This window comes from Haemaphysalis longicornis, unplaced genomic scaffold (genome assembly GCF_048455015.1).
Source record: "Haemaphysalis longicornis isolate Haplotype H1 unplaced genomic scaffold, Haemaphysalis longicornis Haplotype H1 scaffold_2, whole genome shotgun sequence".
Taxonomy (NCBI): domain Eukaryota; kingdom Metazoa; phylum Arthropoda; class Arachnida; order Ixodida; family Ixodidae; genus Haemaphysalis; species Haemaphysalis longicornis.
In genome coordinates this window covers 241227215-241251515 of record NW_027526295.1, presented here as the reverse complement: position 1 = coordinate 241251515, position 24301 = coordinate 241227215, and the positions used below count along the sequence as shown (strand labels likewise).

The 24301-nt window shown below is 46.8% G+C and overlaps 1 protein-coding gene across 8 annotated transcripts in view; it reads left to right on the top strand.

The window, feature by feature from the left end:
• The window catches only part of Mute (gon-4 like protein muscle wasted), a 47942-nt gene that overhangs the window by 3330 nt on the left and 20311 nt on the right, over window positions 1-24301 (top strand). For 6 of the 8 annotated variants that reach the window (XM_077699946.1, XM_077699945.1, XM_077699944.1 and 3 more), the window contains exons 4-14: window positions 159-278; window positions 983-1141; window positions 3000-3168; window positions 5018-5137; window positions 7934-8033; window positions 8604-8760; window positions 11901-11987; window positions 12117-12300; window positions 15546-15678; window positions 16369-16540; window positions 17411-17524. In XM_077699946.1, the coding sequence (XP_077556072.1) occupies window positions 159-278; window positions 983-1141; window positions 3000-3168; window positions 5018-5137; window positions 7934-8033; window positions 8604-8760; window positions 11901-11987; window positions 12117-12300; window positions 15546-15678; window positions 16369-16540; window positions 17411-17524 (1515 nt within the window). The remainder of the gene's footprint in view (window positions 1-158; window positions 279-982; window positions 1142-2999; window positions 3169-5017; window positions 5138-7933; window positions 8034-8603; window positions 8761-11900; window positions 11988-12116; window positions 12301-15545; window positions 15679-16368; window positions 16541-17410; window positions 17525-24301) is intronic. The other 2 variants (XM_077699942.1, XM_077699940.1) reach the window with 2 other exon arrangements.

Here is a 24301-nt window from a genome sequence, read left to right as displayed (position 1 = left end):
TTCACAAGGTTATGGGGGTACTAATAAAAACACTTTCAGACGCAAGCATTGGGAAAGGTTTTCCGGACATGGTGGGCCTTGGTGGTGCAGTATGTACTTGCACGTGTTGATAGTGTGTAGTGCAGGGCGTGTGTTACCCGATGCTTTTCCCTGCGCAGCTCCTGTGGCCTGTGTCTCCGATGAAGGTGACCCCACCGAGCACCTCACAGCAGTTGCTGCAGCAGGAGTTCCCAGATGACAGCAGCTCCGATGACGAGTACCAGCCAGCGTCGGAAGAGGTACGTGGGGTGGGAGGAGGGCCTGCAGTGGGCAATGGACCAGTGCTCTGGCCCTGAACTCAGCTAAATAAGGGCCAGGCAAGCCAGGAGAATGACAGGGAATGACATGCTGCCCTTATATTTAACAGAAATATTTTGTCAGTGTTTTCTTTCTTTTTTTTTTTTTTTCAGCACTTAAGCTTGCTTATCAATCTGCTGTTTGTTTTGCCATCTGTAATTTTTGTTGAAAGCTTTTGTTTAAATAGTTAGGGTGTCTGAATCATTTAGACTTTTCTTCTGCTCAGATTTTCTTCAGGTTTCTTCTGTTCGGAATTTTCTTCTAGTGTAAGCTGCAGCTGCCCAGAGGTTCAAATCGCCAGGCGTTATTACTAAAAAGTGTTATGGCTGAATGACAAGTGCTATTACTCAGAAAATGATGTTGGTTCAACTCTTAGCCAGATCGATTGGATCAAGGAGTACAAAAACTGGACTGGAAAAGTGAGCAAAAAAACGCAGAAATTTTCACGCTTTCTCGTAAGTTGTGGTGCATGTCTCAAAGGGCTAACTGAAACTGGGGACTTGTATTGTCCGGCCTTGTTCAGGAGTTGCTTTGGCTGTACACCTGAAAAAAATAACGAGACTTTGCTTGGTGCTTTCCCGTGTAATAGTGCGCAGCAGCATTTTTCCTCTCTTTCCCGTCTCTTGAATGAAACGCCCTCGTACAGAGCGAAGACGACACGGAGCCCCCTTCTTCGGTGGCAACAAGCGCCCCACCGTTCTCGCCTCCTTACCCGGACGGCGTGTGGGAGAGTCCCGAAAAGCAGGTACCAGCTGATGCAGCAGCAGCGCCAGGCTCTCCTGCTGCTGCGGAAAAGGCAAGCAGCGTGAGGAAGCCAGGCATGCGGCTCTTTTTTTCAGCCACATTCACATGGTTGTGCACGTGGGAGCAGGAAAGCACGTTGCCAGTACAGTCGAGCCTCATTTAACGAAGTAGTATGAGGACAGTAATTTCGTTCGTTATATCCGATATTCATTGTAACGGTAGAACTAAAAATCGGTTCAAACCAGTCGGTGATGTGGCTCCCGCAAAAATCCTTGATACAAAAACGCATTATTTTAATTTTCGAACATACTATAAACAAGGTAACTCTTATGTTTCTATTGTGGCATTTCATGCTCAATGAACCAGAACATGAAACGAGAAATTACAACAGAACAAAGTTCATTTGACCAAACATGCCTGCGTTCCTATTTTTTAGGGGAAGATTGGGATCTTTGTCTGGTGGGTATTCACAGCACTGAGCAGGATGAAGTTTTTCACAGTGTTCATAAACAAAATGGAACTTTTCTGCTTTTGCATTTTCGGACGCCAGGAATTCTTCCAAGTCTCAGCCTCCTTGCTAAATATTTATTCGTTATATCCGATAGTGCGCGCGGCTGTCACAGTTTCACTTTCGTTATAAAAGAGTGTGTCATTGAAATGAGGCATGACCTATCAAACTTCATATTTAGTTCACTATAGCCGATAATTCGCTATATCAGTGTTTGTTATAATGAGGTTCAACTGTAATTGGGGTTGGTTGCCTTTTATTCATTTATTTATAATTTTTTTTTTCTTTGAACTGAAAAAAAGCTGGGAGCTGTACTCGGAGCAAATGGTTACCGTGTTGTGCATATCAATGAGTAACAACGTCAAGGTGGCATAAGTGAATGAAAAAAGGGGCTGATGCGTCGGGCTGAGCTGATTTTTGCCGTGATATTCTGTAAATAATTTTGTGTAATAATGTGGAAACTTTCAGCTGAATGTTGATACTTTCTTTTTCTTTATTACTATACTAGAAACCATGACAGTGATAAAGCAACCGGTATATAAAATTTTGTGAAAAAAAAGGAGCATTTTGCTATAATGTTTGGCACTCAACACAATATGTTCGATGTTTGCATAACTGCTTGCATTACTTGTTTTCTTTGTGCACCAAACTGCATATTGTGGCAAATGGAAAATGCAGAAAAAAAAATAAAATGGAAATACACAATGCAAATGAATGTGCAAATAATGAAACCAGGGAAGTTCCATTGTTTAAGAAGTGTTGCACTACAACATCATCTCATAGGGGCACAACCTAGCACATACCATGGTTCCATGCGAGTGTTTGCAGGCATGCCTTTGAGATCCGCTATATGCGTTCTGTGTGCAGAAGCCTTAGAATTGCCTGTATCTCTTGTCCCCAAGACACCACCATGAATGCTGTGCTAAAAACAGGCAGGCCTAGATAATGTGGCAAAAGTGAATTTATGCCAAGCAACTGTGTCAAGCTAGCACTTGACAGTTGTAAAATTAATTAAATGCACAAATTAATATGAGACCACAGACGCAGGCAGTGAAGATGAAACTCGACTCACAAGTACTACATATTTCATATTGAAAGGGTACATGTAACAGCAATGCTAAGGCAAGAATGATATGTGTAGCAACACCTTAGATAGCAGAATAACTTGCTCATAGCACCATCATTATTGTAGCATATGTAACAAACTGCAATCACAAAAGTAGTAGCAGTAAGTAGTTTGTCTCACACGCAAGTGTAGGTTGTTCAGTCATTCTGAATAGCACATTTCTTTGTAAAAGTTTTTGGGCACCCCCACGTATGTGTTTGTTTGTGTAGGGAGACTAGTGGGGGAATACGCAGACCCCGGTAGTGAGTGCACAAGTGTCTGTGCCGTGACCCCTTATCCTTGCAGGAGGGGGTCATCGCTGAGCGAACCCGATCCAAGCTGCCTCTTCACGACACCCCGCTGGAGTGCATCGAGGCTCAGTTCATCGCACCCGACATCACCACTGACATGTACGACACCGAGTGTGATGACGAGGAGTGGAAAGAGTTTCTCTGCTCTCTGGTCAAGCCCTTTGGTGAGCACCCCCATTACTCTGCCATTTTAGCTTTAGAGTGCCCGCAAGGGAACTTGTGGTTCATAGCAGTACAGCTGCACTGGAATTGCTGGTCGCATAATTCTGTTTTGACATAACGTGTACGTGTGCTAGAAATTTCTTGGCACGTCGAACTCGTTGGCTGTGGCCACCAGGTTCCTATCCACTTTCACCTGCTGCTGGCTTTAGCCTCCCACGCCTTGCAGTGTTGCTTGCACGCTGTCTGCAAGCATGTACGGCAAGCAGGGGTGAGACAGCTGCGCATATTGCGCAGATTTGATACAAATTTGTTTTCCTGCGCCAGGCTGCTCCAAAAGCTTAAAAATTGCAAAAATTGCGCCAAACTGCTCCCAAACAGTCTGAGAGGCAAGTATTTTAACACTCCCGTCAGTTTCAGTGGCGAAAAATGCTTACTGACAGCATAATTTTCCAACACCGCCAAGGTGATGCTGTTTGTAAAGGTTTAATTGATTAATTATTCCATAAAAAACCCGCATAAAATTGTCCCCGAGATAGTTTTTTCGAAAGTCACAATGTCGGGTTCCACATGTTATAGTCCGTGCGGTTTTAAAATTTTCTCATCGAAAGCCACTGCAAAGTCCTGAAGAAAAAAACTTTTGAGTACTGAGGCGTCAAACCGCTTGTGCAAGTTGATGAAAAAAAAAAAAAAAACGGGAATTTTTGGAGCGCCGTATCTCCGGAACGACATTACTGGGCGCCGCCATCTTTGTGTGAAGATGTGAAAACATGGCCGCCGGGCGAAGCAGTTCCTTGTGGTTTAGGCAGAGCGCTCTTCGTTGATTTCTACCTTGGTTTTAGTTATAGGGGCGGCTGGGTTTACATTTCGTCGTTTGATCTGTTGCGGGTACGTTGCGGGACTCGAAATACGGGAGTTCATCAAAAGCAACATGGCGCCCGCGAATTCGCCGTGTTTCGGCCTTGAGTGTGAGGCCAGTGCGTGCTTAAAGTGAACTTTCGCACTCATTTACGGTGTTATAAAACGCTGAGGTATTGCTGCCTTTCACAGCGAACTTGCGAGCGACGGGAATGGGACGGTCGACGCTGCAGGAGGGGCGGCCCGATAGCGGGATGGGATGTTATTGCACGCTAGTAATAATGGTTCATCTATCTGAAGTGAAATTTAATGCGAAGAGGGAGCTGGCTAAACATACCAACGTTACTCAGATTATGATCTTAGTGAACGTGCACCTTGGGGATTGAAATGGGAGGGCTGGTGGGGTGCGACGACTGTCACCTCACTTTGCACAACTTTTCCCGTGGCTCTACAGTTGTGCGTAAAGATGAGTCTAGGATTACAAAAATAACAATTTCAGCATTCACATGATAATAAAAATGCCTTACGATTGCTGAGTTTGTCAATTCGATATTTTCAACGGAACTCGACGCTATCTATGCATAGAGCCTAAGAATTAAAAAAAAATGAATATAATAGTATATTAAAAAGGTAGTGCAGTTCGCACCTTGTGAGACTCTGGTAGAAAAAAAACTTCATTGAATGGCTGTTTCAGTGTTATGTAAATTCAAAACCGACTAAAAAGTGCACTTTTCGCCCGTGAGTTGCCATAAATCTGATTTTTTAGGCTCCTAAGGGGATGTAATAAATGTCGTTTTTCTGCTCCAAATCGAGATTTCGCTGCTCCAAAATCGAGATTTCGCTGCTCCAAAAACTGCTCCCAAATCTGATTCAGCTGTCTCACCCCTGGGCAAGATAAGACAGTTTTGCTTTGCTTACTGCGGAGCTGCCCACCCTGTGATTGGAGCATGCAACAAAGCAGCTGTGACGTAATAAATCTGTGGCTGTGCCTTTCAGAACGAGAGGACACCCATGAGGACGACGTAGAAGACCCCGAGTACAACTTTCAAGAGGAGGAGGAGGAAAACGATCTGGACTCGTGGGATCTCCGTAATGACCCTGCAGTCATGATAACGCGTAAGCACCAACTTCAATGTTTGTGGGTTTTGTTGATTTTTTTACGTGTAAGCGTTCGTGCCCTAACTTTGAAGATTCGCGTCATGGGTGTATGGCGCGGTTTTACGACGCTTGCTAGAAATAGCGGCATATTCATTTTCCACCAGCTTGCGCCATTTCTAGGCAATGTCGTTCTGTTGGAGTATGAAGCTTCTTAATCGAGGTCATGGAAATAACGCCGCATAAACAAGAGAACGTGTTATTAGTAGACAACAGTCAGGATAGTCAGTGTTGGCACTGTAGGCAGGAGTGTTCGAAGCGCGTAACCAAGTGACAGTTCCCTAGCTTGTGTGCTACAGAAGCATTTAGACAGACAATGTAAAGAAGTAAAAACAAAAACATGCATGGGCACAAAAAGAGTTGAGTGAACATGAAAAGGTCTTGGCTGGTCTAAACTATGTGCAGCCCTCCACTGTGGCAGGCCTCCTAGGCCAGATAGATAGATAGATGAAAACTTGATTCAACACAGGGTGGTGGGAATGAGTCAGCCGTCCTGGTCCATGCTCTGGTGGCCCTGAGGGCACTGATGATGGGGGCCGCCAGTTCCTGTAGATCCTGGGGGCTTGTCGCACCAGCCTTCCGCTCTGGGGCAGGGTGTCAGAGCGGAATGAAAGCTGGAGTCAAAAAATAAAAAAAATGATATCTTTGGCTGGAATGAAAACAGAATGTTATTTAGTATTTCGTCTTGCCGGCACCCTCTCTTTTTTGACAGGCTTGCTGCCTGCTTTCATACTGTGTCCGTCTGTCTCAGTGGTCAGTGCTACGCCCGTCTGGCTTCCATGCAGACGTCCCAGCCTTATTTATTTATTTGCCTATTTTAAAATACCTACATTCGCCCTAAGGCATTGTTGTAGGGGGATGTCATACATGAATAAACGTGAATATTCTGAAACACGACATAACAAGAAAGAAGGAAAAATACAACGTTTGGCGTAATCAACGAATACACAATTAGCAGCGAAAACAGCAATTACAGCCACACAGACGGTGGGAACAGCTACAAGTCATGTTGCGCTCGTACGCAAGTGCTGCCAGAGCACACTTGATGGCAGTGATTGCGTACGAGCGCAGCGGAAAACATTCCATAAGGGGCAAAAAGAGCAGTGTTGGGCAGGGAATTCCTATCTTTAATCATTTTTAGTAAAAGATGCTGGGAATGCAGAAGTGCACCATGAATATTCACTCATTTTCTTGCTGTTATTCATTTGTCTGGATGTACACGTGATGGGGAGCTGAAGGTACTGATGTTGATCTGTTGCTACCTCCTCTCGTAGAATCTCTTTGAAAATTACACACAGAGAAAAGGTGCGCCGGAGTTGTTCTACAGAGTCCCATGAGACAGAGTGTTTTAAACTTGTAAAGATAATATCACAACTGTATGAGTTAGTAACAAAGCACAGAGCCAGATTTCGAATTGCCTAGAATTTATTCATAAGCGGTTTAGTGTTGGATCCCAGACCAAGGTGGCATACTCAAGAATTGAGCGTATGTGCATAGCATGCTGGTTTACTGGAGTCTCGGGGCGATCCCACCAAACTTGCCCCTGAGGATTTTGTAGTTGCATCATCATCTCAATAAAACCTGGGTGCCAGGTTGAGGACTGCTGCCATCTAGTTCCTGGGGACCAGGGTGGAAACTTGGAGCATCATTTACAACTGTGCCATCAAGAGGTATACGACAAGAAGTGCTCAGGTGTCCTCGGATTTTTTCACATCGGCAGTTGAGCTCTTCAGTGGACATTTTTAGAAAACATCTGTAAGCATCACTAAATGTCTTAACGTAATTTCATGAATCTCAATTTTTGTTGCGTGCAAACTCAAACCGTTACAAAGCATTTTTTTTTTTTTTTTCCGTTCCGAAGCTGAAGCGGGACGGAACGTTTATTTATGGAACGAAACTGAAACCAAAACAAGAAACATTTTGCTTCGACACCCTGCTCTGGGGTGCAATGGTGTAATTGTAAGTGCGCAGGGTTGGGGTGCTGTCCCCCCAAGAATATGGTCCTGGGTAGAAGGGGCAAGGGTGACTGGTGTGTGATGAAATAAGCTGAGTTGAGTGGGTGTGTGTAGTGCATATGTTTGTGCCTGTCAAAGGAGTGTTTGCTCATGATGTATAAGCTTGGCGTGGAGAAAAAGGAGGGTGCGATGCGGAATATTGTTTCCTTGCCGGCCGAACATGCCTTGCAGCCGCTGTTCTTCAGCAGTTTTGCTTGCTTCTATTTTACTTGGCTGCAGTCAAACGCTTACAGGCCCACGCTAGCTGTCTTATTCGCTAGCTGTTAGTATTCGCAAGTGCATTTCTCTGCAGAGTTTAGTAGCACCTTGGCTGAACTCTTTCATGACTCTGTCGTAGAAAAAGTACAGTGAAGCTGTTAACAGAGTCTCAACTGAAATCCTTTATGTCCGTTGTTGCTGTCTGTTCAGACTGAAAACCTCCCCCACCGGCCGCAGGAAAGAAATAAATTCACTCCACCCCAGCCCGTTTCTCATGTCAGTCACAGGGGAGGGGGAAGGGTGTTTTTGAGGATGAACATCCTTCTCGGTTCTTATGGTACGCCCATAGACTGGGTGGGCCGTGTAATGAAACAATGGTCAGCCTCATCTGACCATTGATCAGCGATCAGTGTGTACGCCCATAGACTGGGTGGGCCGTGTAATGAAACAATGGTCAGCCTCATCTGACCATTGATCAGCGATCAGTGTGCACCACTTTTGCTTATTGTGGCTTGGCTTAGCACGTGGCTGTTGTATCATGCAGAGAAAGAGGTGAGTGAGCTGATGACTGAGCTGATGCAAGTGGCCACGCGAGAGCTGCTCGAAACTGAGGAAGAAGACGAAGTTGTGGTGACCCTGGGAAAGTAAGCTCTAGTCTTACACACTTGCCTTGTGTCTAATAAGTTGAAAGTAAAATAAATGGGAATGGGGTGCTAGCATCTTTCTGTCTGAGTTTAGTAATGTGTAACTCACCATATCCTCTTTGTATTCTTTGTTTATTGATGAGGAGGTTGTGGTGAGAGAAACGATACTTTTGAAAGCACTTTTTGTGTTTAATTTATTGCAATACAACTTAATGGGCAATCAAGGGATCTTTGTAACTCTTTTCTGCATCTCTTTAGCCTGCATGCTGCCGTTCCCCCCCACCCTTTTTTTTAGCAAATTATAGCCTTTGAGCACAGTTTCAATGTAGGGAAAGTTGATGGAGCATTACACCCAGGACAATTAGCAAAAATTTTTAGGTATGCAACTTTTTACTCTCTCTTTCTCTCATGACTATGGCAGCAGACATCAAGTTTGTTGTTTTGCTTCTAGTGCTATTACGTAATGGTTAACTGTTATTCCTTATTGCATGGCAGGAGTCTGCATTTTCCCTGCCGTCAGTCGTACACCAGAGGTGATGTTGCCCTTGGTTGTTGCTTACACATACAAAGGTCATCGCCCATCAAGGAGAGCCCCAGTGCCAGTGCCTGTGTGGAGCAGCAGTTGGAAACAGACATCATCTTCAGGGCAACAGAGTGTGTCACCAACGAGAGCCTGGACCAGCCCACGCCTTGCCAGATTCAGCAGCTGGAGGAACAGATGAGAATGGTGATCCCACTTCCTCCTACCCGTGCCTCTTCAGAGCTCTTCGATGTAGGCAGTTGCGAAACTCCACCTCAATAAATGGCCTGCATCTGGATTCCCCAACTTTGGATAGTGCGTACAGTGGTGCCATCGTGGCCACTGCACGCACTACCCAAAAACACACTAATTATGAAACAGTTTCAATTTCACTTGTGTACAGAGTTCACGTACGCAAACGTGAAAAGTATATGTAGCCCATGTGCATATAGTTCGAAACCCTTTTAGTTACACGTACACGACGTTTGGATGTGCACACTGTCCACCCATAGCTGCGCGTTACTCCTAGTGCCATCTACTAACAGACACAGACACTGCTGTAGCCACTCGTGATCTTGCGAACCTGTTGCTATGACAACGACAAACGCTACTTCGTCAGGCTTAACAGCTGAAAAACCGCTCTTCTATCTGAAAAACAAAAGCTGTTTGTTTATTTAAACTTTAGGTTAGGGTAAGAATGAGCAAATTGAAGGTGAAATCAGCAGCTTAGAACACGATACCGCACCGAAAGATTAGCAACGAAGCTGTTTTCACTGCAAAGCGGTAGGGCAAGGCGCCACCATGTTGGTCAACTCTACGTATGTAAGCAACGTGAACACCGCAACGTAAAAATTTGAATCTCTCAAACATTCGTAAGACTCACTTAAAGCCCTTTGCATTCTGAGCATGTGCACTGGTCACGCATGAAAGTTCCACAGGTACGTGGAGCTTCTACGTACGTGAATCTAAAACTGTCTGTTCAAACTGACAATTGAAGTTAAACTTTATTTTAAAGGTGCAGAATTCTTTATTTTTGTACTTTCATGAGTTATTCATTTCTTTTTTGACTCTAGGGTTTTATGTTGCTCTAGGTTTTATGTTTCTGCGTCTGCTCAACTGCCTCGGCCAATCGGCACTTAAGCGGGCACTCGGGTACACCATAGGTCTGATTTGAAGTACTAAATTTGCAGTTGTCGCTCGGCCTACAGCACACTGTATGCCAAAACTAATCCAGTAGCTGATAAAGTGGCTCTAAATAATCGTTTCAAGCTTGTGTAGAGCTGTCGAAGCAAATTTTTAACTGCTATTTTTGCTGCCGGAAGACCGCAGATGACGTGCTGCAGACAACAATGTGCAAGCGCCGACACATCTCGCTGACCACATGGTCGCTTTTTTTTGCTACTCTTGCTTCAAATGCGTATAAAATGCTTGCATGGTTGAAGTTTGGGCTCCTTCAGCGCAATAAATTTATGTAAGCACCCAAATACCATTTTTCGCCTAGGTCGTCAAGGGGCTAAGCACTTTGTATAGTTTTTTTTTTTATCACCAAAAGATGGCGCCACTGTACAGAAGATCCAAAACAGTGGACCAATTGTTGGGCTGCTTTTGGATGCATGGGGCCTATGGGAAGTTTTGCAACTCCTATATCAAGTAACTCTGGTGTCTGTTGTGTTCTACTTTTGACGATGTCTATCTCACTAGGAGATGCCTTTGTGATGAACAGATCGGGAGTAAAGGCGAGAAAGGAGTTTGAGCACCAGCCTTTGCAGGACTTCAAAAACGGGGACACACACAATAAATAGCACATGTGCTTGAATGTCTCTGCTGATGCAAGTTGTGGTCTCTACCTCACAATATGCACAACCCTAGCATTGCACAAGGCATGCACTCATGGACACTGCGAGGAACCATTGTGGGTTCGAGCTAGCTGAGCACGCTCACGATACTAAAACGCCGTCGCGCCAACTCAACACCGCCTCTGTTGGGCAGGAGGAGTAGGGGCGACAAAAGAAAATGCCCAGGATGCGGAGGGAAGACGTTTATTTTACATCAACGTCCCAGTTACATGATCCAAGGTACAGGTACGTACTTCCCTTTAGTTGAAAGGAGCAATGGGGCGCCACGTGCAAGTGTGCGCATCGTCGGCGCAGAGCCAGTGGGCTCTTCGGTCAGGGAAAAATCCGGGGCGCGGTGCGACCGTTGTGCGCACGAATCGCCGTGCTGGCCAGATCGGCTCGCAGCGGCGTGGGAGACACGGCCCGTTTGTTCACAGGTGCGTACCGCACGGTGTGATCGTCGAGTGGTAGGTACGGCCTTACTATATGTGAGTGTAGGAACAACAGGAGCAGCCTAAGGCACGGGCTGGCAGCTGGGAGGGCTGGTGGGCTTTCGCCGGCGCAACAGAGTTGCAGCCGGCTGGTAAAGAAAGCGTCACATACCTTTGGCGTCCTGGAAGCGTCTCCCCGAACAGACCCCCGCGCGGGGCGCGATCACGTCCCAGTGAGAGGGGGAGTTCGGGAATCGTTCAAACTGGCCAATGGGGTGAGGTTAGCTCCATTACCACCAGGGCGGAGCACCTGCTGCGCGACTGTGTTTTATTGCCGCAACGGTCGCTGCAGCCTTCATCTCAGGCAGGAGTTTGAGAAGACGGCTCGGCTCTACACAGTGGCGCCAAGATGAGCCGGCATTTCGAGGAGAGAGGGGAAAAGCGCCGCATAATGGCACAAACCTAGCGATCACGCAATGGCTCGGGTGCCAGGATCCCCACAAAGTAATTTTTTAAATAAAGTAAATTATAATTAATAGGGATAGTTACCTCAGCGGACTATGCACCGTCATTCTGGTTGCAGTGCACTTTCCTGTCTGTCAAGCAAAAAAAGTCTCTTGAATTTGTATTGCTTTTAGGTGGATTTTGCAGCCGTGAAAGTTAAGACGCATTTTGGGATGCATCACTGCACCACCGGAAGGGATGTCACAGCTTGGAGGGATGCTGTTCTGGGACGTCACTATCATAAGCAACATAATTAGCCCAAAAGGTTTTTTTTTTTTTTTTTTTTCCACAAGTACCTCTATTATTTAATTCTGGTAAATTGTTTTAATTTTCGCTCTATACCAGGTATTATTAGACATCACTTGGCAGTTTCATTGTTCTGTATGCATCATCTCCAGGATTTTTTTCTGTTCTGTGAAGATTGCGTCCCTTGTCTTTCTTTTTAATGATTTTGACATGGCTTACCCACTATGTAGTGTTGTGGCACTTCCGAAAGGCCCTTTGGCTTATAGGGATCTGGTTCCCGTAACATTAGCTCGGCGTAACGAGACGCACCTGTTTTGTTTTCCATCTGCAGCATGTTCAGCTCTTGACCCAGACGTGCCTGCTGTGCAGCAACAACGACCAGTTGGCAAGCCATTTCAGGACGGGAGAGTTGCTTTTGGTGAGTCTGGATGGCGTCACTCTCCGTATTACCAATACTGATTGTATCATTATACTGGCTGGTCATGCTAGCTGTGAGCAGCGTGCCTGTCACAAGCATTGACCCATTGGCCATGGTGCGTGCTTGCAGCGGGAACTCGAGCGCTTTGCATTGCGGCCATTGCACCCCCCCGAGAGGCGGTCCCTGTTCATGGCGTGCAACCTGCGGCAGGCTGTGCAGCTGCTGGACCGGATGCCCTGTGGCAACAAGCTGGGAACGCCCGTGAAGCCCTGGGCTCGCGGCGCCGCCCAGCAAAACGACAAGAGGGGACAAGGTCAGCACTGAAACGGCTGCAAAGATTGGGGGCCAGTTTCGCTGTGTAGAAGTACTGCCAACATTCTAATGGTCCCTTTCTGTTTTAAAGGAGCCATGAAGAGAAAACACAAGTTTGGTTCATTCAAAAGATTGCCTCGTTGGAATCATACTGACACCGCTTTTAACGTAAACTTCGCTCAAATAAGCTACATGATTAGGAAAAAAGGGAATGGCCAAGCGACCCACCAGCTCATTTCCCACAACAGAACCTAATGATGTCATACCAGCCAGCTCTGTGATTTAACATACACGCGATGACATACATATACGTTATTGACCATTTTGAAGGTTTTTAAAGAGGACGTATATGTACGTCCGTGACCCTGAAGGAGTTAATGTACCCCTACCTCCTTGCTGAATAAACAAGGGGGTAAGGGTACAATGCGCTTGTCCAGTCCTTTCTGTGTGTTCTTTCTTTTTTTTTTTTTTTTTTTCGTTCAAAGTCCGTGTTTATTCAACAAGATGCACCAAATTGCCCTACCCTGCCCCCTTCTTTTTCTGGGAAAGAGGGGACGAATCACCTTAAACAACAGTCCCAGCTACCATATTTACACAATTGTAAGGCGACTCGAATGTAGGTTAACCCCAAAAAATTGCATCTCTCAAAAAAAAAAAAAGTGAGCGCCGCCTAGGAAATTCTATCACAAAGTGAAGCGCTTCCATCAACCCACACAGCGGCTCTATCATCAATGATCGATGCTCCCACAAGAGCCGTGCACTCGCGGTATGCGTGGTAGATGTTTAAAAAGAAAAGCTTTTGTATAAGCACCATGCGCTGTGGGTTGAGTGGGAAGAACACATTCGCTGCGAGATGGCAACCATCGAACCAACTGGCAGCAGCCGCTGCCGCACGATACCAAAACAAACAACATGGCGGCTGACGGAAGCGGCCGTACGTGATTTACTTTTGAGCGACCAACCTTCCACCATCGTGTTCGGAAGTGTACTGAACAATGTGATATAATTTGGTCTACGTTCGCACCGTGCATTTAATGAAGGGATTCGCTAATACTCATTTTGTTTATTATGGACGAATAAAACGCTTCTTGACACGTTTTTGCACGCGATTCGTGCGCATCGACGTTGTGCGGGCGAAATTTGCTTCTACTGCTTTTAAGCGTTTTAAGTTCTACCTCGGTATGACGCATAATGAGTGCGGCAGTGGAAGGACCCTGATGACTTGCCCCAATGGGGAGGCGCGCTCTTCATGGTGGCTGTTTGAAAGCGCCCAGGACAGCCGATTGGAGCCGCCGGAGATGTTCAGGCTTACCACAGTGGTGGATATTTGATTGGCACTTTCTCTAGCGGCGTGGATGATGCTTTATAGTGTCGTTTTCGACCACATTATCAGCTCCTTTCCTGCACAAACGTCTTCGTTTGTGCCTTCAGGGATATCTTAAAGAGCGGTTAGAAGCGGTCGCTGGAGCCACGCGCACCTCTTCCCGGCTGGTGACACCGCCATATGTTACCACTGCTGATTGTGTAGCGCGCAGCATGCGGGTGGTATTCGCGGCAGCGTCAGCACGGCGCATTTTCACCAGCAGAAAACGCCTCGTGCGGTTCGCACTTTAGACCATAAGCATGGGAACAAGGGTGCAAAGCTGTCCCCACTTTGTAGCACCCCCAATTTCTCCTCTTGCCATTACTAGAGGTAGACGGTTCGATTTCGATTCTAAGTCGACCCCCCAACATGGGATTGTCAAATTTGAAAAAAAGGGTCGACCTACAATCGTGTAAATATGGTATTTGCGCAACAGAAGTGTTGGAAGCACTCCTCACGGGCAGTGATAATTAAAATACCTTGCTGCTGTGGAAGTTTAATTTTTTTTGCTTCCATTGTGGTTATGACAGGCGGCATTTCACTAAGCTGAGGCAGGCGCTGAGATGTGTACATGCATGGGAAAAATTAATTTGCTGCAATTTTCTGCGAGTTTTTGGCCCTTGCCCATGTCGAGATTATGCTTTTCCTCGTTCTCTTGGCAGAGCTAACTCTCGTTAAGGAATGTTTGTGCACATTTTATTGTCCCTGACATTCATGACCTTGTTAGGTACTTCGCTAAAATTTTCTACCATTGATCACAGTGTTATGGTTTAAATGTTCATAAAACCTTTGCAGCAGGGCAATGCTCAGCACCAGGGAAGATAACCAAAGCTGTGGAGACAAATCTTGGGAGACTCGAAATGTGCTCTTGTGGTATTGCTTTTTCAGAAAATGAACTAAGCGTTATATCTGTTTCCTTCATATTAAGCGTGGTGACACCCTGTAATAGTAGTTGTAAATTATTTGCATGCCAGCAAATTCATTGGGCTTAAGGGTGGACATGAGTCTTAAAACAACTTTCAATTTTCAAGTAAACTCTGTGAAACTTGTCAGTCTTGCTGTTTTTACCCCGATGATTTCAAATATGCAATCATTTTTTTGAGTTGGTCAATTAGTTTCCAGGATAATTAGCCATTAATGGTGGAACAGTAGACAAAACAGGATTAGTCATAAAACTGTAATATTTATATTTTCCAAGACTTTATACCCTGATGAATGCAACAAGAAAACCGGTTTTTTGATGTGCCGCTTGGAACTAATTTTACAGCTCATTAAACTTTGGTGGCACCAGTGGCAAGGAACTATTTTTAATACCCATTTCAACCACCAAAGTTTATGGAGCTGTCAAATTAGTGCTGTCCTCAAACTGGCTGGCCTCAACACCACCGGGGACATTGCACCCGTCTGTGATGCAGCTTCAGGGCTCTGTTTCTAGCGATTCAAAAATCATCGAAAATCCACATATTCGAAATCCTTGGCTAGTGCTGCACAGTTCTGTGCCACTATAAAACAAAATATAGACAAAATATCTTTAGATATAAATATTGCACTTTCCAGACCTTTGTTGCTTCTGTGAAAACTAAGTGTTGTCAGTTTTTGTCTTACTTTTACCGTGCTGGCTAAGTGTCTAAGGTATCGTGCTGCTGGGCATGGGATATTAGGTGTGATTTCTAGCTGCTCCAAAGCACACACGAGAATGCTTACTTGATAATGCATCGATGCTTGCTTCAGCATGCTGGTGGGCCTTTTTGTTGCTCAGTACCGCTGCGTGTTGGATGCAAGCCCGTGTACTTGCGTGTGAGCCTTTGTGTACGTGACGTGAGGAGCCAGTGTTTTCGTGAAGAGCGTGGTCAGCAAGGTGTCCTCACCCTGTTCCTGTGCAGTGCCCTTTCACGCGCGGGACATTCTGGCCGACAGCCCGGTGTTCATCTACCCAGAGTTGCTGCCTCTCAGCCGCATGTACAGCCCACTCAGTGACCCCTACAAGAAAGTCATCTTTTACCCATCCGAGGACCAGTTACGTAACGTCCCGCTTCCCCTTCTTTTTTGGATGCCTGCATTGCACCCTTCTCCCTTTCAAGAGGGCAACCTCACACCCTCGTGGCCTGTGAAAGCAGGCTCATAGCGGGGTGAACAAGTGTTGACGAATGCTCATTAAAGAAAGTGCCAACGCTGAGGCACTTGAGTGATGATGTTGCACAGTTGACATCGCTCTTCTCCTCATCTTTTTTTTTTTTTTTTTTAACTGTTGCACTTGGTTCTCCCAGGGCTTCTCTGGAGAAGGTCTAACAAGTTTTGCTGTTTCTAGAGGAGTGAGCAAAAGCAGCCGCAGTAGTTTGCTGCATGGTTGTCCTAAGTAACTGTCCATTGCTTTGAATGACTAGTCAAGGTTGGCACACACAGCATTGCCACCTCCTGAAATTCGGCAATAAAGAAGGCAGTATAGCAGTGTTGTCATCACAACTGCTACACAGACTAATGCTGGCAAAATTTGCCCCTGGAAGTAGGTCCTCTCAGTGTTGAAAGGTTTATGTAGACTAGGTATCAGGTATCGTGCATAGTTTCAGCTGTTTGTTTCAATTCTACTCAGGCTGCTCACCTTAATGGGGGACCCGGGGTAGCCGGGTTGGACAAAGTTAAACATCTCTTCTTTTTCTGTTATTTTGAACCTCCCGCCTTTTTCTTTCTGTTGTTGTATGCATGCAGCTTGGTGGCCTTGGGCTTGGAACAGTTCATGCCTCCCTGGACCAATGCCTTCTTCTTTTCCTACCTACGCCTCATCCGAACGTTCCTTGTTCCTGTGAAAACCGAAGTCCAGATCAGGGTCCGTGTCAAGAACATCATTTACAAGAAAATAGGCGAGGAGAATCCTATCAAGGTACCACCCTGGGGCTTTTTTTTTTTTTTTTTTTCCCCGCACTGCCTCTTGGGTCAGTTGTTGGGACGTTGAGGTTGTGGGTGGACAAGACAATGTTTTTGATGGGCCTGATTGGGGTACATTGTTGCCAGTCTGGCTAGTACTGGCATGTTGTGCACACAAGGCAAAGACTGTAGTGTTGCCCCGAGGCAAATCCCGAGCAGTGCATGATGGTGAGGCATCCCACCACTGCCTCAGCATGCTGCTGAGCCCAAGGACACAGGTTCGATTCCCGGCCAAAGTGGCTGCTTTTCAGATGGAGGTGAAAAGCGAAACGCCAATGTGTCGAGAGTTCGGCGCTCGTTAGAGATCCCCAGGTGGTCAAAATTAATCCGGCATCCTTCACCAGGGCATGCCTCAGCTTCGGCGTGTTAAACCCCATACCGTATTTGCACGATTCTTAAGTACTTTCAGTTGTAACGCACAGGCAAGTTTACTTAGTAAAATTAAAAAAAAAAATACTTTGACACCAATTCTGCCGCAATGACGTAAGACATGACACCACGTACCATCCTTGTAATGTGGGGTGAGCAAAGGTGCAAGCAAACAAAGGTGCGCATTAGAATTGTGCAAATACGATAATCTAATCTTACTACCCCTCCGCATTTATGAAAGCTTTGAGGCATGTTTTGGAAAGTTAATTGCAGAAGTAGCTGTACAACGCGAAATTTGGTGACAATACTTCCTTGTAATGTGGGAGCTTGTCTTTGTTACATTCGAAGATTAGTTATTACTGTGTTCTCTTATGAAGCAGCAGTGCATTGTTGTTTTGTTGTTGTGCCAATGTTCACAACCGCCACACCTTCTGGGCTGCTTGTTCTGTGGATGCAGTACTGGTACAAGCACAAGACGGCCCCACCACAGGTGTGGGAGGAGCGGCCCGTGGACCTGAACAACCTGCTGCCTCCCAGCAAGCAGCCGCCAGAGTACCTGCCCATGTGGATGGTGGGTGGCTCACTTCTTGTACGAACGCTGCCTTGCCTTTCCTATTGGAGCTCATAAGCCTAACTAGGGTGGTTTTTGGGCTGGTCAGCAGAATGTGGCTCTTGTGCTTGCGACAGCTCACTTGTGGGGGTGTACCTGGAAGGGTAAAGTGAGGGTGCCACATTGTTCATTGTGGAATTTTATGAACATGGCACCGTCCCGAGTGCGTGCATGCAGAAGGTTGTTCTTCGAAAAGCAGTCAAGCGCTGTTCAGAGAAAAGGAAGGCCTGCTTGCACGAGCTTTGCATAATGTATGAACACCTGGATTGTATCATGCATGCTTATCCAAGGGCCACACTTTTTGTTGTGTGTGGTTTGTACCCTGTTTTGTACATGGCATGCAACGGAGTGGATGCTACGGGAGTAGTCCGCAGCAAGAAATAGAAAAATAGCATCGCTCTGCCTTGTGTCACACGCCGAGGGGTAGAACACGGTCAAGTACCAAGGTTTGAAACGCTGCCTGGGAGGCTTTTTTTTGGGGGGGGGGGGGGGGGGGGGGGGCGGGGCTCAGAACAATGTGACAGGTAAGAAAATAAATAAACGCAGACAAATAATGCTGCTACATGACTGAAAGGGGCCCTGAAAGGCGTTTTGAGCACACTAAATTGACTAGCGCAATCGTTAGATTGGGTCGTCAACATCATCTGTGCCAAGTATTACTCTTTTACGCGCAGCGGAAAGCTCACACTTTTGTTGCAAAGTTTGTCGCTTTTTTCTCACCCTTCCCTTCGTGTTTTTGGACGCCGCCACCTTCACATGTCTACGTCATCAATTCCCAGATGTTCGTCATGAGCTAGACATCCTGCTATTGGGTGGCTTTTTCACGCATTTCCGGCAAAGAGATGAGTCGTCTGCTCAGCGTCGGCTCACCGGCTGATCTGCCAGCGGAGTGCCAGAGTCCTTGGACATTTTACGACAAACGAAACAAGTGTAAACAAACGCTTAACCGTTTGTATTGAATGCAACAGGGCCATAACACGACATGGATATTCTCTTACTTGAGTACGTTCCATAAAGAAAGTGTTGAAGCCCCGTGGCACTTCTTTCTTGCAATCGCAGAGAACGCCCTGAGCCGAATGCCCGGGTTTGACACATACATTTTATTCAACTTCCAAACAATCCAGAGATGCGTTTCGAATGAACACAACGTCACAACATGCGTTGCAAGTCCAAACCGCGATTGACAGACTCCTCCTACCCCCTCGTAAATTCGGCACTCACCTCGCGCGCGGTTTGCGGGGACGAACAGCAAGTCACTTAACTCTGGCGCACAAGCCGAGATGGCTTTAGCCACGCACACTGCTCATACCCCATGCGAGGTTGAGTCGTACGCCGATTGAGAAAGATAATCCAGACCATGGGAAGCACTATCCACCCGCAGAAGCACAACGTCGCATTTCATCGCGAAACAAAGGCGTCCACAACACACACACCATCGCCTCCTGTAATGCCAAACGCATCTCGCACTTCCAAATGGGAATGAGTAGTATGCCTGCAGTGCCCATATGCCGCGAGGTGGGGCCCCAAGCTGAACCGGGATCACGCAGCCGTAACTGACTTCCAGAGTGGTTTGTGCCTTGTTGCCAGGGGAACCGATGTTTGATATTGTCAAAGAAATGGTGCTCGCTCCAGCGCTAGAAAGCTCAGAGACGCGGCGGAGCATGTTTTTCCAACGTTGCCGATCTCCACCATGTGTCGCCCCAAGCTGAACTGGCGTTTTGTGCACGGGTTCTGTATCGGTTTACAATGTCTTTTTTACATGCCGCCGGCAGGAATTACCACCGCCACAAAATAAGACCCGGCACCAGCGGGGCCACATCTGATATGGCACTTTTTGGATAAACAGTGCGCGGTGCATCCAAGGGAGCGAGCGCAGGATCCTCCCCGTGCGGCTGCGAGTTCGCCGCCGATAAAAAGTCGCGTGCCGCCGATAGCAAAGTTCTGCAGCATCGTACACCGCGAAAGGGCAAGGCCAGGCCGCCACACACATGGGACCAGATTTTTCGTTCGCTTTTCCAGCCTTGAGCGGAGTGCGGGATTCATGGTGTCAACAAAGCTTGCCCGTAGCAGACGGCTGTGTGAGCAGCGCAATAGCGGAAGTACGTCACCGCGGAGGAGCGCAGCATCATGGGAGTCAAGGCTCGCTCGCCGTCAACAGCGGAGAGTAAGTTGAAAGGAGGAGGAAACGCGGCGCGACGATAATGCGCGGTTTTTGATTTACGATTTCTCAGCTAATACTCAGCGCTTCAACAAAATTCTTGCGGGAGGAGATTGCTAATACATTGCTTTATTTGGTTACATGTACATCCATGCATCGGTGGAAGGTATTTCAGGACCCCTTGAAGGAAAAAAAAATGTGGTTGATCCTTCTTTTATAGGAATCGGTAAAACACGAAAGTGAACTGTGCTTTTACAGGAGCAGTTGAATGTTTTTTGTGCATCGATATGAACTTGCACATTGCTATTTATATTTCGTCTATATGGCACCGTTAGACACATCAACATTATTCACTGGATTACATGCGCTGTAGCATTGTGTAAATTTGATTGAAACCCCAGGCATTTGCAAAGCGTGCGAACGACACTGAACGGGTTGTCAACGGATCGCTTGGTGAAGTCAGGGTCCCATAGAGTGAACGGAGCATGATTTGCAGGTCGGCGGCAGTCTTGTGGGTGTTTTTGGCGAGCGACGACCTTCACTTCGGCAAAGGTGCGACCACATTGGTCTTGCTCTGTGGCGTGTACGCCAGGTGCTTGCGTTATGATGCACTCAGCTTGTGGAACGTGAGAGGCAGAGTTCGTAGCTCGGTTTATCCGGCGGACGGATAAACACAGCAGCTTACGCTGCTATACGCTGCCCTATTGAGGCGCCAACTATCAGCGCTCATAAGCGTCATGACGCACAACTTCGCGTCACCTCCTAGACGGCAGCACCATCTGAATGGAAAAGTGAGAGGGAAGGACATAAGGTGCATTCGTACAGCCATGCGGGCCCAGTTTACAGAGCGTTTCACATCTCCCGTTCCGGCCAGAGTGATCATGGGGTAAAATCCCAGCGCCGCCGCGTCAATGGAACTTTTTCTGGTGATGTCATTTCCGTGACGGATATGACGCCGGTGAGGTTTGTGTACCCCGGCATAAAACACTTTAGTGTTAAAAACTGATGTAACAAAAGTGTTTGCATCATCTCAAAATTCAGGCCCGCTTGTATCTGCACTCTGCTTCTTGGATGCATCATCGCACCATCTCCGAGTTTCTTTTGTATCAAAGGCTGAAAGCAAGATATTATCGAATATTGCAGCAACAAATGTGCAATGATCTTAGTCTGTTCACATAACACTAGCAAAATCCTAATCACAATAATTCGGTTCACACAGGGTTTGTACAGGTCCTTGAAAACCTTGAAAACCCTTGAAATTGAGAATTCAGTTTTCGAGGGCCTTGAAAGCCTAGAGTTTTTTTTTTCCTTCTCCTTGAAAACCCTTGAATTCTTTGGGCAGTAAAGAAGAGGCCCGGATATGTGACCTCCTTTTTATGGCTCGTCATTGTGGGCCTGCACACTGCCCATCAAAAACATGATTTTTCAATTTCAAGCTGGCTCGGGAGTACAGGTGGGCTGCTTTAGGCAAGGGCTCGTACGGAATGAAAGCCCCGCAACAGACTCAGGGAAATTAACATAGGTCCCCCTCCCCTTGCTTTCTGCTGCTTATGCTGTTTTCTTCATTGCCTGGTCCTGCTACTCATTTTGCACATCTCTTGTGCCCCACCATAGCTATAGGCTCCGTGCAGTCAAGTTTGCCGAGCGAGCGCAGTGCCATCTACCGCGCCTCTGTGCAACACTGGGTAGGCCGAGCCGCACCAGCCTGGCCTGCCGCCTGCTTTAGGCACTGTGCATGCGCCCTTGCAAAGGCGTCTATCAAGTGGTTAGGTGCGCTTAAGTGGCTTAAGTTTGCGGGATACGCTGCAACGGTGACAGGCTGGAGTGTTATCGACCGAGAGGCTTTAAAAGAAACAAAGCGCAGAAAGAAAGCTACTGCCTTCGCTGCCGTGAATCGTCCGAGTTGGGAAGGCTGGTCACAGCCTCACAGGCGGCACAATTCCGTGAAAGTTTCAGAAAATACAACGGCGATGACTACCAAGCAGATTACATGCTGCTGTCAAAGTAAAGTATATCGGTTTGCCAGCTGTTAATACTTGTGAGCTTACAATAAATTTTCCCTCTTAGCAAATACCGCGCGCATTGGCAGTATTTGCACGAAGGTTGGTTTCTCTTGCATCATGAATGCGTCTTCCGCGGCGTTTATAATGAAAATTTATGCGGCACGTAACATTCAGCCGTATTTTAATTGTAAGAGAACTAATTGATGGCTGCAACATCTCACCCTCTTTTGGAAAAATATGACTGTTTTTAAACAAAGTAGGGTCATTTGTTTAAAAAAAAAAGCCGTCAAAAAGTCGAAATACCTACGTCAGCACAAGGTATAAAAGCAACGCATGTGGGATTTTTGCGCTGGAAATAAATGCTGCTCAATAAAATGAAGTCGTTTTAACGGGGCTCACAGCAGCAACGAAAACAATAAAAAAAAATAAACGGAGTTTATGATGATTCTAATATTTGGAGGACCTGCTTACCCCTTAAAAAGGAAGGGATAGTCTTAAATCGTTCACGGGCATTTCCTGGAGGGCTTGCAGTGAAACCCGTGTACGTTGTGACTGTATTCCCGTATAAGAAGACAGAAGGCACAGACGCGTGCACGGAGCAAGAAAACGTGCTCGCTCCGTGATCTCGGGGGTGGGACGAACTGGCACCAGCGGAAACGAACTGTCAGGGGCGAGGAGCAGGACACATTCTGGGAATGTTTGGCGATAATTAAAGCCGTGAAATTGAAAATCGTTGTCAGTTTCGTTTCCCGGCCGTGGCGGCCGCTTTTCCGATAGAGGCGAAAACGACGGCGTGTTCGAGATTTCGGTGCACGTGAAAGATCTCCAGGTGGTCAAAATTAATCCCGATCTCCCCACTATGGCGCGCCTCATCGCCTGTCTGGCGTCGGCGCGTTGAACCGCACAATCAATCATTCGAAAATCGCCGTCAGCTGGTGTTCAGTTCTCGATGCTTCCCACTCGCCTGATCCACATTGGAGCCCGCGTATATAAGGTAATTATACTTGCTTTGAAGTCAATGCTGCTAGCACATAATGCAGCGTACAGACCGCACTACACCCAAACAGTCGATCCAGCGAGACGGAGCACCGTACTCGCGAAACCACAGCGGTCCGATTTCAAGTATGCGAACAAAACCGCTTCCAGTGCTGTGAACAGCTAATTAATTTGTGCTTTCTAGCGGAAACACAAATTCACTGAAAAAAACTATGTGGAAACGTGAGAACGCTCGCACGAAAGGCTCCACCTGCGTTCTGGCTATGCGTGGCACTGGGAAGTCAATATCGCTTGCCCCCCTCCGCCGTACGCGTAATCAACAGTTCAATCCTTCAGTCTATTCCTAGCCCGGTGCTGTAAAATTGCTGTAGTATGTTTTAATTAATCTAAAACTTAAAAATTGCGTATACTACATTTCATCCGGTGCCGCCAAGCAGGAGCGCAAGCGAAACCCGAGCACCCTGGCGAGCGGTGGCCGACCCAGTATTTTTCTTATGCCCCGATGGCGGCGCTGGGTGTCGCGGCTCAGTGTCGCCCTCTGTTCACTGCACGGCGCCTATACCCTCTATGTTACGAAAACGAATGGTGCTGACATCCCAGAATGACATAAAAATGTGCACCGATAAGCAAGATTTGGAATGTGAATGTGTGAACACAATGCATCTAGCTCCTAAGCTTTGTTGGAATATTGACAGGTGTGATGGTGGGCAAAGTCAGTAGACTTTGTTCATGAAAAGACGTTAGGGTAGGACAGTGGCAGGAGGTTCCTCGTTCCTCGTATTTATGTTCCTCCTTATCCGAGGCTGTTAATGTCCCGTGTTGCATATATGCAATGCGAAGTTCATCTACCTACAAATGGCGTGCTTCTCAAGATACTAGCGAAAGTTGACGCTACTCTCTGAATTAGGTATTTCTTGATCTCGGAAGTTCAAAATTTCACCACTGGGGGCAGCGTTGTGCGCAGAGCACTGTCTACAAAATGGCGTCCCCCTTGCCGGCGGGAGGCTCCGCTGATCAGGTATGTTTACTTTTGAAATAACTAATAAAATCTTTCAGACAGGGATTCCATGATGCCAAAGTGTAGAGCAGATATGTTCGTTATCTTTCCGGTATGCATGGTTTTGCCTCTCGGACGTTACTCGAAGGGCAATATTTTCTGTTTTTAGCACGTTGCATGTATGCAACGGCGGGCAGTAGTGCCCATGGAGGAAAAAAAAAAAGTTTAGAAGGGAGCGTCACGTGACAATCGTGAAGCCTAGTCATAAAAAAATAAAAAGGAAAGACTGATGGGAGATGTTATATTCACGTGACAGGCAAGCGGTAGTTCCATCATTTCCTCCATGAGTTCCATGGAGGAAAAAAAAGCTTAGGAGAGGCCCCCAGCTATCCCCGCTAGTGGCAAAAGTGTGGAGGAAGTCACGTGTTTTCGGCGGCCATTGGAAGTCGCGTTAGCATCGGCGTCCTAGCAACAGCCTGCCCGCCGTTCGCCAGTCATGGAGGAAAGGCAGCGCCTGCCTTGTCGTCCGATTGCGAAGATTGCTGCTTCGCTTTGCTGCGCTGTGGTCTTGCGGAACTCGAAAA